This window comes from Trachymyrmex septentrionalis, unplaced genomic scaffold, assembly GCF_001594115.1.
Source record: "Trachymyrmex septentrionalis isolate Tsep2-gDNA-1 unplaced genomic scaffold, Tsep1.0 scaffold19, whole genome shotgun sequence".
Taxonomy (NCBI): Eukaryota; Metazoa; Arthropoda; class Insecta; order Hymenoptera; family Formicidae; genus Trachymyrmex; species Trachymyrmex septentrionalis.
The window spans coordinates 665,586-680,188 of NW_017305071.1; the positions used below are offsets into that span (position 1 = coordinate 665,586).

The following is a 14,603-nucleotide window of genomic DNA, read 5'->3' on the forward strand; positions in this document are numbered from 1 at the left end:
AATTAATATAACATATAAGTTGGTCTCTAAGATTATAACTTAAGTCAGAGAATAATTTGATCTTATAGGCCTTCTACACTAAGCCATTAGTCATAAATCAGAAGTTAACAAAATTGACGACTGTGATTGATCAATTTTTATCTTCTGACTTTCTAATTTATAACTAATAGCCTATTGTATGTTAAGATTGTTGTTGTAACTTTATGATATTATAACTTAAAAAATCTAAATGTAAAAATTGACTATGAATATACTGTCTTTTGTTAATCGCTTTTTCTTTTGGGAAACGACAGACTCATCCAGTGTACGAAATAATCGAAAAACGGGCGATTGAAGTGGCCAGGAGAATGCGAGCCGAATATTGGGCGATCTCGTCGAGAACGGGTAATGGGGTGTCCGAATTGTTTACGCGGGTCGCCGCGCTCTCCTTTCATGCAATGGTCTTGCGGGAAATGCAAAGTTTGAAACTCGAGCCGATCAACATCGGTTCGGCGACGATAAGTGAGTAGTAGAAATCTCGAATCTGTAACGCCGCATCGACATGGCAAAATACAAGTAGACACTTGTAGATGTAGTTTGATAAGCACAAAGTAAGGATAAATTATTCATTGTACTTTTTTCCAGCTTTGAAAAAACACTCGAAGACTGAGATGAAGCGACAGAGAATGCCAAAGTGCTCCAAATGTCCGACGTGACGATGGAATTTAATAAATATATTTAAGAGTTAAATTCGGGGAAAGTGCTATCGATCGAGTCTCATTATATAATTCTCCCCAGTAAACAAGCTGACACTATTAAGGACTAGTCAATTTATAGTTCTTGTATTTAAGATCGTCTTAAGTACAGTCTTAAAATTTTAAGCCAATCACGAATAGAACATTACTTAAGACGCTCTTGAGAGAACAGACTATAAATACTTGCTTAAGTTTTTTTTATTCCTATACTAGACTGCACTAAAACTCTGTTTCTTGCTTTCATCAGATATTAAATATATATCTATTTTATTTGTTTCAAAAAATGTTTAAAAAATGTATACTAGTTCAATTATAGAAAACGAATTTATTATTTGTTATTTTGTTTAAGAAGCATACCGTCAAAACTATTACGTCGCACACATTCTATCTTTATCATTTATTAGACGTGGAACAAAAGACTAATATTAAAATAATGTCATCTTGTTTTACATCTAGTGAATAATTAAGATAGAATGACAACAGCAATGGCACTATACTTCCCAAACACACAGTAAACAAAATATGATAAGAAATTAAAATTAGAGATAAAAACGGTAATTTAAATAGCTAATATACGCTCGCAAATAATTAATAACAATGACACGAGACGTGGGTTTTAATTCTTTTGCTTTTTACGAGATACTATTAAAGAATGACAACAGCATTGGCACTATACTTCCCAAACACACAGTAAACAAAATATGATAAGAAATTAAAATTATAAGATAAAAATGGTAATTTAAATAGCTAATATCTTTATGGGAGTTCGCGTCCTTGTGAATATTGAACTGATTAAGAGTTAAAAAAAATGATAATATTGTACTTATTTTATGATTTATTAGTTTAATAGACGTATTTATGAATTTAGAACTCAATAATACTCGATTTTTCTTTAAAATTGTAATTTCAGTGTTATCGTCAAAGTTTGATTATCAACAGAGATAATAACTGCAAAGAAAAAAATTGTAATTTTTCTACAATATATAGGATATTACAGCTTTACAAGTGTGCATATTTATTTATGGAACATTTATGTAATAAAAAAATCATGAATTTAATAATGTCAAATATTTATGTTAATAATAGCAAATTCATACAATATCAATTGTCGATAATGTCAACGTTCTTTAATTATCTCCGGGCCCTTTTTTATACCGTCGAAAATTTGCCCAAGGTTGACGGCCTTTAATAGTATCTTGTCGGTGCTTTTTACAAGAAAAAGATCGTTTGAATTTCGCGCGTCGACCGCGCGCTTCCGAGCATCGCCACTCGTGGCGTCGTTGTCGACTAATACGCGCTCATTTTTATCAACCATTCTGCAGCTTTTTCTCGGAAGAATGACAGCGAAAAAAGAACAACGGTGATATCGCCGACGGTCGCCGATCGTGACCGGATCACGCCGGATCGCTTACGCGACGTTCGTACGCGTCGTGGTCCTAAATCGTGAAAGTTAAATCCTCGAATTAGTGCACATTTACTAGAAACGACACAGCTGGACATAACTTCTGTCACGTGGTTGTCGCTATTGGTGACAGGAGTCAGCTTTCGTTTATCCAAACAACCGATCAGCCATTAGAAGGTAAATTTTGAACCGCATTCCGACAAGTGATAAAGTGGTGGGGATGACGACTCGTCGAAGAAGGAGCTTGAGGGTTCGACGGGGAGAAGCCACGAATCACGTGACATTAGAAGTTCGCAATCGCGTGATGATACGAATTTTGCGATCTTTGCAAAAAAAAATGCGGATGGAGATTCTCTTGAATATATTACACGCGTTCTGTATTTTAAATTTATAATTAAAATATAATTACGTAATTTGTTTCTGAGATTGATTTCCTAGAAATTAGATTATCAATTGCCAGTGCTGAATAAATATATATTTTATGTTATCGCTGCTACATATCAGTAGAGTCAGATGTATTAACGCACGATTCCGCTTACATTGAACGGTCGGATCTTCCTGTGGCACATAAGCAGCACCTTTTCCGTTTGTATATCGCGTGATTAAAACGTGTCACGTTCAAGACAAAGCTCGATTGAAAATATGTTAATTTTGATCTCAGTTTAACTTACTGTTTATTTTATATACTTTTCTAAGGCTCAATTTTACAACTCACGGTTAACTATTAATCGAGGTTCAAATTATTTCTTTTCTCTTCCAATTCTAGAATTGAAAAGAGATAATAAATAAGAGATATTAAACTTCGATTAAGTGTTAACCTGAGCTGTGAAATTGGACCTAATTTTAAGAATCAGAAAAAGGTGAACGTAATAGATGCATTTACTACACCGCTCACTGTGCGCTCAGTAAACGGCCATAGTATTGAATGCACCCATTAATTTTAATGCTGATTCTACAATGAGTCTGTAATCGTAAATCTTATGGCGAATTCAATTGGAAGCATTAGTGCACACTGGTGCATATCAAAGCCGCTGTACATTGATTTGATTTAAATATAAAAGTGAAATGCAAATATTTCGAATTATAAAATACGTATTTTACCTAATAAAAAGTACAATCAAATGTATTGAGTATTTCACGATTTAATCGATTTCTACGTTTATTTACAAATATATTTTTATATTTTTTTTTTTACGACAACTTTAATGTGCACCAATGCGCACTGAATGCGTCCAATCGAATTCGCTATTAGTCTTAGACCCGTTTCACAACTCATGGTTAACTCTTAACCGAGGTTCAACTTGTTTCTCATTATTTTCCAATTCTGAAATTGGAAAAAGACAATAAATAAGTTGAACCTCGGTTATGAGTTAACCGAAGTCATATACATTGCGTCATTAAGTAGAATCACATCGCTCATCAGATTGTCAGATTTGATGTAAGCATTTTCTCGCGACTCGACGTATAAAGGTCTTGTGGTGTCGACAGTTAGAGATACAATGAACTTCGGTTGTACTTTATCTAATGTGGCATTTGAATAAAGAAGAATGAACTAAGTCGTCGGGAATCATCAACCTGGAATGTGCGTTACTTATGTAATTTCTGTTTATAGTTTATATTGATACCTGAATTGAAAGGTCGAAATGTTTATTTTATTCGTATTGTTGCATTCACACGAAAATAAAGAATTTTCTGTGCATCTGAACAGCTGATGTAGGCTCCGATGGGCTTTTTTACAATTCACTGATAGATTCTTTCGAGCCTCATTTTATATATTTGTTTAATTAATTTAATATATATTATTACTTTTAGAAACAAATAAACAGTAAATCAAACTGAGATTAAAGTTATAATCTTACATCGGTGTTACCAGGTCTAATATCCGTTCTTATCAATGTAATTTAATTTTAATTTTGATTTAACAGCTCTTTACTTTTCTTTAATTTTAAAAATTTGAAGAAAATAAAGAGCATGCAAATTTAAATTAAAATTCATCTATGATAGAAACGAATATAAGGCTCATACAGTTATTTCTTATCAAGACCTTAAGTATACTTTTAAGTATAATGTGTTGTTTACAATACACACGAAGTAAGAAGAGAAAAAAATTGACTATACAATTACAGTCGATTATTCTTCTGACATTCGACTGTAATAGATCACTTTCTTATTCTTCGTATATTGTATGTGACGTATTATATTGCAATATATCATCTAAATCAGTTAGAGAGTCATATTAGGTATTAGCATTTTAAGACAATAGGCGAGTTCAAGACGGCAAAGCGGCTAGGCATGCTTGCCGAGCGTATGTGCAATTGATTCTTATCTGTGAATCCAACCAGTCATGTTTAATTGCTTGGTGAGCACCTAGCCGCTTTGTCGAGTTTTTCGCTTATTATTTAAGACATGAAATAAGAATGGACTGTAAATCTAGTCTAGGAAGTGTCGGGTTGATGGATGAATTTATATCACAACATCAGACTTTTTAATTCTTTCGACCGTATACTGCGTCGAGCACGTGCGAAAATAAATGATTACTCAGAAGAACATATCAAAAGATTATGCTTCATGTAGGACTTGATTATTTCTTTGATTCGATTATTTTCGCGATTGATATAAACGCACACACAAGACAATGATTTAATATTTTTATTATTTTGCAAGCTGTCGTTATCAGATAATGTGCAATCTTTTTAAATGTATCTGGGTGTGTGTGTATGTATATATACAGAGTGAATGAAGATTTGTAATGCGGCCGATAAGGCCGGAATCAAACTATGCATTGAAGATTGAGATTAAAGATTAAAAATTGAAATTTCATCAATAAGGACAAAGGAGTTTTAGCTCTTTTTGTTCTGATTTATCAAAATTCAGTCTTTCAATCTTCAATTTCATTCTTCAATGCATAGTCTGATTCCGGCCTAAGAGGATTCCAGAGATTGTTTTTATCTTGTGACCTCATTTACGTGTGTGCGTGCGTCCGTGTACGTGCGAGTGAAACGTGCGCAATTAGCGTGGAGAGAAATTGACAATACAAGCGGAGACTTGCATCAGTTTCCAGAAACCTTATCCAAGCCCGCTTTCTCTGCTCGCTACGAAAATCGCAACGATGCAATTGCCTTACGAAATAAGAATTTTTTTTCCATCATTTTAATGTTAATAAAGTTAATGTTGCGGACACTTGTTTTCTCATACAGAAGTAATTGACTCGATTATCACTGTAAAAAAAAAAGGTATTTAATTTTAAGATATTAAAATGTTTTATCCTTATCTCCATTTTTTAAACACTTAAAGACATTTTAGTTTTCAACTTTTTCAATGAACAAAATATTATGTGTTTAGATTTAAAACACTGTGTGAGAGAAAAAGTTTAAAACTAAAATATCTTTAAGTGTTTAAAAAATGGAGACAAAAATAAAACATTTTAATATCTTAAAATAAACACTTTTTTTTTAATGTTTGGCTCTCATCTTCAGCAGTTAATCAAAGAATTAAGAAGTTAATTAAAGGAATTGAGCAAATTAGATAGTTTCGAAAAATATGGAGATACATTTGATATTCGTACAAGTTAATTGCTGATTATATCATTAACGTTAGATGTCAATGTACAGAGATATTCGAGGAATTTGAATTTTACGTAAAAATTCAGTTAGTTTTAGTTATCTATACTTATCGCTACGTTCTGATATTTTATTCTTTTGTTGACATAGGTCTATTTTTATCAATACAGACTACTTTTAATCTTTGTTTAATTTACTTTTCGTTTTTCTTCAGTTCTAAGAAATAGAAATAGATCTCGTATTTAGAAAAAAATACCAAATTACAACTAAAATTACAGCTAAAATACTAAAAAAATTACAATGTAATTGCGACATTTATAATCAGAAAAATCGTTTGCGAGTTTCTACATAACGATTTTTCGGGGAAACAAGAAAAAATAAAAATTTATTCTGTTATTTCTATTATAATTCGGTTGAGATACAAATAATTTTATTTTATTATAATTCAGTATAGATCCTTGTAGTTTTGTAAAACATACCTAAAAAAAGTCTCATGGCGAAATATTACTTCTACGAAGCAAAATATGATTGAACTCGATTATATCTGTACCGTGTGTGTAAGTAAGGAGCAGATAATTTTATTTATTGTGATATTATTAAAAGCAAAATTTCCGACTCATCCGACTCTGTAGATGTCTTCATAAAAAATAAGTTAAAAGAAGTGTGTTATGGCAACAAAATTTTCTTTTACGAAACAAAATTTGGCGTAATATAATAGATTTTAACTCAAGGAGCACGTCAAAGTCAACCCCCATTGTATATTCCCAAAATATGACTTTATTTTTATTTAAAATGATTAATGGTTGCTTCTCAATGACGTAAAGATGACTATGATGCTGACAATTTTTCGTCATAATGAGAAAATGCATGATGCATTTTAAATCAAAATAAAGTTATTTTACTCTCCATTGACTTTGATGTGTCGCATCTGTACCGTGAATGAAGTGCAGATAAGTTGGCATCACTACTGGCCTTGAAATTAAAATTAATCCACATTGGTACGAATAGTAGTATGAACTGTAGAGTGATAAAGACGAGACGGAAAAGAGAGCTCAATTTCTTGAACGACACGTTTTGATTCCTTTAGATTTGAACTCTCGTCTGGATATTTTATAGATATCTTTTCACGGTAGGATAATCAATCAGATGAACACGTGTCTGATCTTTGATCCCAAATGCATTATTCAGTCTGTTCTGCCGCAACTCACAACGAAACATTACCAATATTGTTACTCATGCAGTAAGCTCTTATTACATCGAACACAATGCATTAATCATGTTCGAAATTCTTCAAAGAATTTACCGAGGAATTTATGTGGACCTCGATCTGTGGGCATATCGCATTGTATATTCCTTAATATTAAACTATTTTTATAGTAAAAAAATTTAGAGATTGATCTTGCTGATGTCACTTTATCTTATAGTTACGATTAACTATTACATCATCACGTGTCTACATAAGATGTAAAAAAATGTGTCAAGAGATAATTATTATATATCTTGTCTAGATAGCCTTGACAAAATATAAGATATCGCGGATCATGTAAAATGTATATCTAATTTTTTGTCGATTTTGCTTTGAATGTCTTCTTTATTGAAGATTTTATAAAAGTTTCAAGATGCTTCACAAATCATTTTTTTTCCTCTGCATTATTTTTCCTCTGATTATGAGAATTCATCAGATTTTTAAACAGCTTCACGATACAAGGCTCCTCATCGCAGACCTTTCGTTTTATGTCCTCCTTCCGATTCGCCTCGATGTTTTTATTCTTTTCGTCATTAGAATTCTATTTTTTTAAATGTTTTTTTTTACGAAGATACATTGAAATCTTATTTGAATAAAATTATCATAACTCTGGCATCTTTATCCGACGTTATTTTATCAATACCAAGTTTTAACTGCTCATTATTGATATAAATATTTATCAACTTATCATTAACCTGCATTTTTATCGAATATTTGTTTAATATCTGATGGCATTAGCATTTTGCATACCAAGTGTATGTTTAATTATACAATACGTTTGATCGGAATGTAAAAGAACGATTTCTGCTGTTGCATAAAAATTTTGTTTATAAATTGTTCTTAAATTGTAACAAACAAAAACTAATGTACAGATTGCTATGAATTAGAGAACCTCTAATAAAAATCTGAACACGAAACAGTCACTTTTAATTGGTAATGTTTTAATAACTTCTGAAAAAGAAAAAAGAGAAAAAAAATGAGAAAAAGATGAGATAAAAAAGAAAAAAGAAATAGGAAAATGTATGTTTTTTCTTCTTTCACATGATTTTGCTAAAATTAGCGACTTTGTATATAGAATACAGTTTGTAATCAGACTCTTAATAAAAAAATAGCATTAAAGAAAATATCGTAATTCCTCTAATATAAATATGTAAAAAACATTTACTTTTACGTATACTACTGCTTTTTCAATTTCTTTAGTCTTTTCAGGTTTGCTTGCCATGATTGTTGTTGTGCCAAAGAAACTTGAAATCACCAAAAAATTTAAAAGAACGAATTTGCTTCGTTATTTGGTTAGCACTGTCGTTTTTTTTCAACTTTAATTTCCTCTGGGATTATAACTGTGACAAATGTAAACATGAATTTTAATCAATTGACTGTTATTTTAATATTTTGATTCATTACTATTATATTTAACGTTTTTAGTTATAAAAATTTTAAGTTCAATCGTTAATAATTATAACTCACCTGGTTCCCGTCGCAGTAGAAAGAAGGATGATAACGCGTGAAGAGACATCATAATAAGCATACACTTGTGATTAAAATTGTCCCAATCTATTAACGCCATTAATATGAGCGGTGAATAAATTATCAGACTGGTTGTTTGTTAATTATTAACAAAATTCTGACGAATAATTCATGATCTCGCTCATGATGCCCCAAAAAGCGAAACATATGGAAACGCTCGATAAATTCTTCATGAAGAAACAATCGAGAGTTCGATATATTGTATTTGTTTAATGCGATACTGTCACTTGAATGTCATTTAATATTTAAATATGCTTTACGTCTAACTAATGAAGAAATTTGTCGAAATTGCACATAAAATTACGCTTTAACAGTACACGTGTATGATGCGGCAAGGCAATCATCTCCGCTGTTACAATCGCTGTAGATTAGATGCTTGACGTACATACATACGGATAGTATATCGCCGGACGTGCTTAAAATTGACCTTGCAGCTAATATGTAATTCACCGCAGACCATCTTTCTAAATTATCGTTCGTCGAATCAAATGGCTACTTATATTACATATTAAAGTAGAAAGAAATATTTTATTCATATATATATGTATACAATATATGACGAATAAAATCTTTTATTCATCGTACGTGTGTATATATACAGGATGCCTCAAACTGATCAAAGACAATTCTTTATAACACTTCAGGACGAAAAGTCTAATACGAAAATGCCGAAGCTATAACAGTTTTCAAACAGAAAAAAAAAATTAATTTAAAATTTACGAATGACAAAGGCTAGAATTTTGAATTCAATCTCAAGGACGGCAAATGGATCAGTTTGTGCGCGCGCGAAGATGCTGCATTTTATTATTGTTAAAAGAGGCACTCTGAAGTTCGAGGAAGCACTTTCACATTGATCTTGTCATCTCCGCGCATAAAATTCTATTATTTTCTGTTATTTGTAATTTTTAAACTCTTCCCATTTAAACTCTTTCCCATTTTGTCGCAATCTCGTCGTTTTAGTTTTAAACTTTTTATTTATCTTATTTATCTCTTGAAATTTTATTTATCTTAAAATATTATGAAGAAATTATTTTTAATTTAATTATTTTATTTCTTATTAGTTTTGGAACACTCTGTATATGTATTTTCTGCTGATTGTATAGATAGGTCAATTTGTCAACAGGAAATACACATATAATACATTTGTTTACATATACATGGCTATATATGAGCTATTAACGTCAATGAAAATATATTACGCACAACTTTTTATTTGTCAGAAGGAAAAGGAAAAGTGTTGAATGGATTTTGCATAGAGTAAAATTATGATCTTTTAATTGTGTGGTTTGGATGCCGTTAGGAAATAATTGCGGTGGAAAATTTTTTTCGTCGACATCAGATTGATAACGAAAACCATTTAATCACATAGTTACATTAGCGTGAATGCGTATCTCTTTTCACCGATCTCTTTTCATTGGCTTTCACTTTCTCGACCGCAACTGGAATTTCTATCTGCATACGCCGCTGTTTTTGAAGGCGCCGTGAATCCGAGATCATTTTATTTTGCATAAAAATGATACTATGTAATCTCGACATGAATCACACTTAATGTAGAAGTAGTTATTTGCATTTTAATCGCATGCTTCATATTTCGTATGATTTACATTTTTTATTTAAGTTATATTATAATTAATTTCAACGATGCGCGATTGTATTATTTATATAATAAATATACAATATTTATTATAACATTATAAAAATTTGGATAAGGTATAAGAAAGGTCTAATTATGCTAAATTTAGAAAACATATATTAAATGCATATTAATGAAATGTGAACGAAAAACAAATTATTATAAATTAATATATATTACAGACTTGCAACGCAGTTATAAAATCTGAAATAATGATCTTACAAATATATATATATATATAATTAATTCTGATGATAGTGCTAGCAATTTAATATCTGTTTACAAATACTAAGTTGTTATAGCATTATTATCAAAATTGACGTTCAATTTGACTTGTGAGATTATATTTCAAATCATTATTTCAGTTTATGATCGAGTTGCAAGTCCAGTAATAATCAACACGCAGTTTTAAGAGCTAAAAAGATGTATGTAAAATATATGTATATAGAAATGTCATTTCTATGAACATTATCTAATTATTATTATTATTATATCTAATTACATATAAGAATTTGTACATGTATTTAACCGCGACGGTTTATAGGCCTTTTCCTTTAATTATTTGATTTGCATTTCACTTATTGTCAAATTAAGTTAGTGTACAACGGCGATATATATTAATTAATACACGTTAGTGTATTCAACTGAATTCTTTATAAGAAAGTGATATTGATGCAATTAGGATTGAGATGCCATTAAACGCAGTTGTGAATGACGATTAATGTGACGATTGATGTGACGTCTATTTCTACGTCATGAACATTTCTAAGATGGTTTTATTATACGTTAATTATTCTCGACTTATGCCATTCATCGCAAAGACCTATTATAGGCTTTTTATTCGGGCACCGGTTTGAACAGAATTTGCATAGAGCTTGCATATAAAAGTTAACTGTGGTATCAGCGATAATAATCAGAATACAAATACGTCTATAATATTTCCGTAATGTATAAAGTCATCAATATAAAAATGATTGATTTTAATTCTCTACTAACAATGTTAAATTTTAAAGATCGATTTTTTGATTGTGAATTCTGATAAATAAATTTAAATTTGTAAAAAATACAATTCAGCTTCTTATGATAGAAGATTATTCAATTAAAACAAATTCAACTTATTATAAAGTCGCTTCTTTCATCAATTTTATATTAAAAAAAAAATCTTGTTTTAAATATATAATGATTTTTTTTTCTAAAATTTGTAATATATTTTTTATAGATTATGAAAAAAATATCTTTGTTAAAGATAACCATTATTTAAAAGCAAGAAAGTAAATTGAGCAATCACTTTTCTTATTGTTAGCAATAGAAAGAATATTTTTCTTTGTGCAGACGAAGGGTGAAAATCTGACATTATCGACAGAGACTTAAAATTGATGTCGGATAAATTCGTGCGATTTTGTATATATACTATAGCGCTTTCCCTTGGGATACACTGGGTGCAGCCTCGCACCAGTTGCGTGTAAGTGCTATATATTGCACTAGAGTGGTGTACACCATAGACATAGAATGCTTTCCAGCAAGGACACAATCAGACACAGAACGTAGGCAAACAACAAGGATGTAACTGCGTTACATTGTGTTTGATAATAAGAATAGGCCGAACGTGTCCTTTACTTTGACATGAAGACCAGGTAAAAAAGGACAGAGAGCAGATATTAGACAGAGAGAGCAAGATATTCACACCTTACTTCTCTCCCCTCCCCAACTCTTTCCTAGTCAGAAAGAGAAAGCTACACGGCATCCATAATCCGTTCTTTTCTACCTAGTCTTCACGTTTCAAACCTCACGCTCGGTCTACTCTTATTATTTCTATGGTGCACACCATGATGTACATTATTTCATTATTGCGCCGATCCTGTTCCCGCTTGACTTCCATTTTCAAATTTTAAATGCCATATCGGCTCTACACCGTCTTTTGAGTCGGTGTGAAGCAAAATCCCACTTCGTACATAAAATTTGCACTACATCATAATCACATGGTACACCGAATGAGTTCGCTTATCATCGTCATGAAAAAACGACATACTAGAGAGCGATAGTGCAGCCAAGAGAAACCGTTATAGGGAAAGCATTTTTCATGTGAGAGAGATAAGGTTCCTGAGCGATTGGAATTTTCGGGTTTCGAATTTTGTTACTTTCACGAGAAAAAATATTTTTCGAGCAGATATCGCGCAGTATATATATATATATATATATATATAATTATACCGAACGTTTGATTAGACGTCAGATGACTTGCTACTTTGTTACAATGTCTCATATCGCAGGGTAATCATGACGACGATGGCCGTGCATGTACGCATGTATATTGTATAACACAATCGTGTTCCGCCGGTTCTTCGTAATCTAGCCTCTCTGCGCGTTTTCAGTTGTATACTGATCGTCGTCGTGGAAAGTTCGTGCGCGTCATTGCTCAAACGTTGTGCGATACCACGTGCACACCTGCGAATTTTATTCTACGCTCCTTCGTGTACAAACAACATGGATATACCGGTAAGGAAATCAAATAATCGTTTATATAAGCGATGGCACGAGAAGATATATGAATTGTGAAGTCGTGATCTTCGGGAATTGTGAACTCTGAGCAGATCACGTATAGATCGCCGATACGTTTTATCACGCTGTTAAATTCATAATGGCAAATTATACTTACAATTTGAGTTATTTTTAATTATTTCTACAGATCGCTACCGTTCTTATTCAATATATGTCGTTAATTTCACTAAAATTCTAAAGTTAAAAACAAACAAATAATTTAAATCGGACTCTCAAACTTTAAAATAATAAATAACACTGTTATTTAAATAATAAATAAAAAATAAAAAAATTAATAAAATAAATAACTGTTCGCGAACATAGAGATATTCCAACGTTAAATTATTTATTATTTGGAAGTATTTTTTTATATGAATTAATACTCATGCGCACCTATTTCCGCACTGACTCTCATTAGCCTTAATTTTATTGTTATTTATTATTATAAAGTTAAACTATTTCATTTTTAAAAAATATATCAAGCAAATGTATTAAATTTGACTAAAATTTAGTTCAAATGTATATGTTAACAAGGACGTTGTTTAATTTGATGCAAAAATAAATTGATTTACGTTTTGATATACATGCATTTAAAAGTATAATAAAACTATAAGGTTGGGTATTTATCGTTGTTTTTTTTTTTGATAGTGTACATCGAGACAGGCAATCTTTTAGACATATCTATGTTAAATAGAGTAAATGATTTTGTAATACTATAAGTTTTGTGTAAATAAAATTACAAAGAATGATTTTGTTGAAATATCTAAAAGTTAAATACTGCATTTTTAGATGTTTCAATAAAATCGTTCTTTTTCCAAAAGTATACGCGCGGTTATTCTTCTCAAGCACGAAGAGAACAAATTTATTACAAACGCTATCTTATGCCATGACGGCAAAATTTTATGCATGTATCAATATGCAAGATCGCAAATTATTATATTTGCAGGTGTAACGAATTTTTATCCTTTTTTGCACTTGCTATAAAAATTATTTACAACAAATGCAAAATATCTATCAAATTTGTTTAAATCAAATTTATTTTATTTATTTTAATTTATTTTTATTGTTGCTATAAACAGTAAATAAATTTGACAATTAAATTTTGTAATCTTTTTTGAATTTATAGCAAATTTTTTTCTTTCTGTGAATATTTATCTTCTTGTATTACAATTATATCCCGATAATGCGTCAGCAGCAAGGTCGAGCCATTTAGCAGTTTAATCTATGTATCACGAGCCTGATCGATGTTTCTTATGTTTGCATTAAAAAACGTACTACGATACTTGTATAATTCTTATGTTTGACCCGAATTTATCACGAGTCTCGCTTGATATTGTAGATGAAAGGATTAATATAATTTATAAAATTTAATAATTTCTAATTAATCAAAATTTGTTATTGTTTAAAATTCATGTCATTTCATGATTTAATTTAAAGAAATAATTAAAATCTAATTACAAAGTATTACATAAATGGTAAATGATCACGTTGTAATTGACTACAATCACTTACGATCGATCTAGAATTTTTCCACCGAACGAGCATTGTAATCAATCACAACGTGGTCAAACAATTCCCATCCAAATGAAATGTGTTACTCTGTTTGAAATTCAATATGATACAGTTACCACGTAAGTATCTTGTTCTAGTTTGCGTACGTGAAATCAGAGAAACGAAAGATAATGTACGAACCAGTCAGATGCCTTATAACGAATTTGATTGGATACACTGAGTGTGCACTGGTGCATATTAAAGCCGTCGTACATAAATTGAAAGATATTCTCTAAAATGTTTGTAGTGAAATCTCACTCTGAAGAGTGAAAATTGAACCAGAGTGTTGAAAAAGAGTGGCTCAATTTTCAGTTTTTAAGAGTCAGATTTCACACTGTTCAGAGTGACAATTCACTCTAAAAGTTTTTTAAAGAGTATATTTAATATAAATAAATAAATAAATAAATAAATT

General features: G+C 30.7%; 2 protein-coding genes and 1 long non-coding RNA gene across 4 annotated transcripts in view; 2 read left to right on the forward strand and 1 right to left on the reverse strand.

The window, feature by feature from the left end:
• The window catches only part of LOC108746913 (ras-related protein Rab-34), a 2,842-nt gene extending 2,008 nt beyond the window's left edge, over positions 1–834 (forward strand). Inside the window, exons 6-7 of the mRNA XM_018484014.1 lie at positions 294–501; positions 625–834. Coding sequence (XP_018339516.1) covers positions 294–501; positions 625–695 — 279 coding nt within the window. The 3' untranslated portion in view covers positions 696–834. The remainder of the gene's footprint in view (positions 1–293; positions 502–624) is intronic.
• A 1,234-nt stretch (positions 835–2,068) lies between these two features.
• Positions 2,069–14,603, forward strand: part of LOC108746911 (NADPH--cytochrome P450 reductase) — a 23,699-nt gene continuing 11,164 nt past the window's right edge. The window contains exon 1 of one of the 2 annotated variants that reach the window (XM_018484009.1): positions 2,069–2,313. Coding sequence is in view for 1 of the 2 variants with exons in the window: in XM_018484008.1 (XP_018339510.1) it covers positions 12,587–12,598 (12 nt within the window). In the remaining variant the exon portion in view is untranslated. Of the gene's footprint in view, positions 2,314–12,434; positions 12,599–14,603 lie in introns of those variants that run through there. The other variant, XM_018484008.1, reaches the window with a different exon arrangement.
• On the reverse strand, positions 7,433–8,629 carry LOC108746914. Its single transcript, XR_001939203.1, has 3 exons — positions 8,410–8,629; positions 8,108–8,282; positions 7,433–7,483 (listed from the first exon to the last, which is right to left on the reverse strand). It is a non-coding gene; the product is annotated as an uncharacterized LOC108746914 (long non-coding RNA).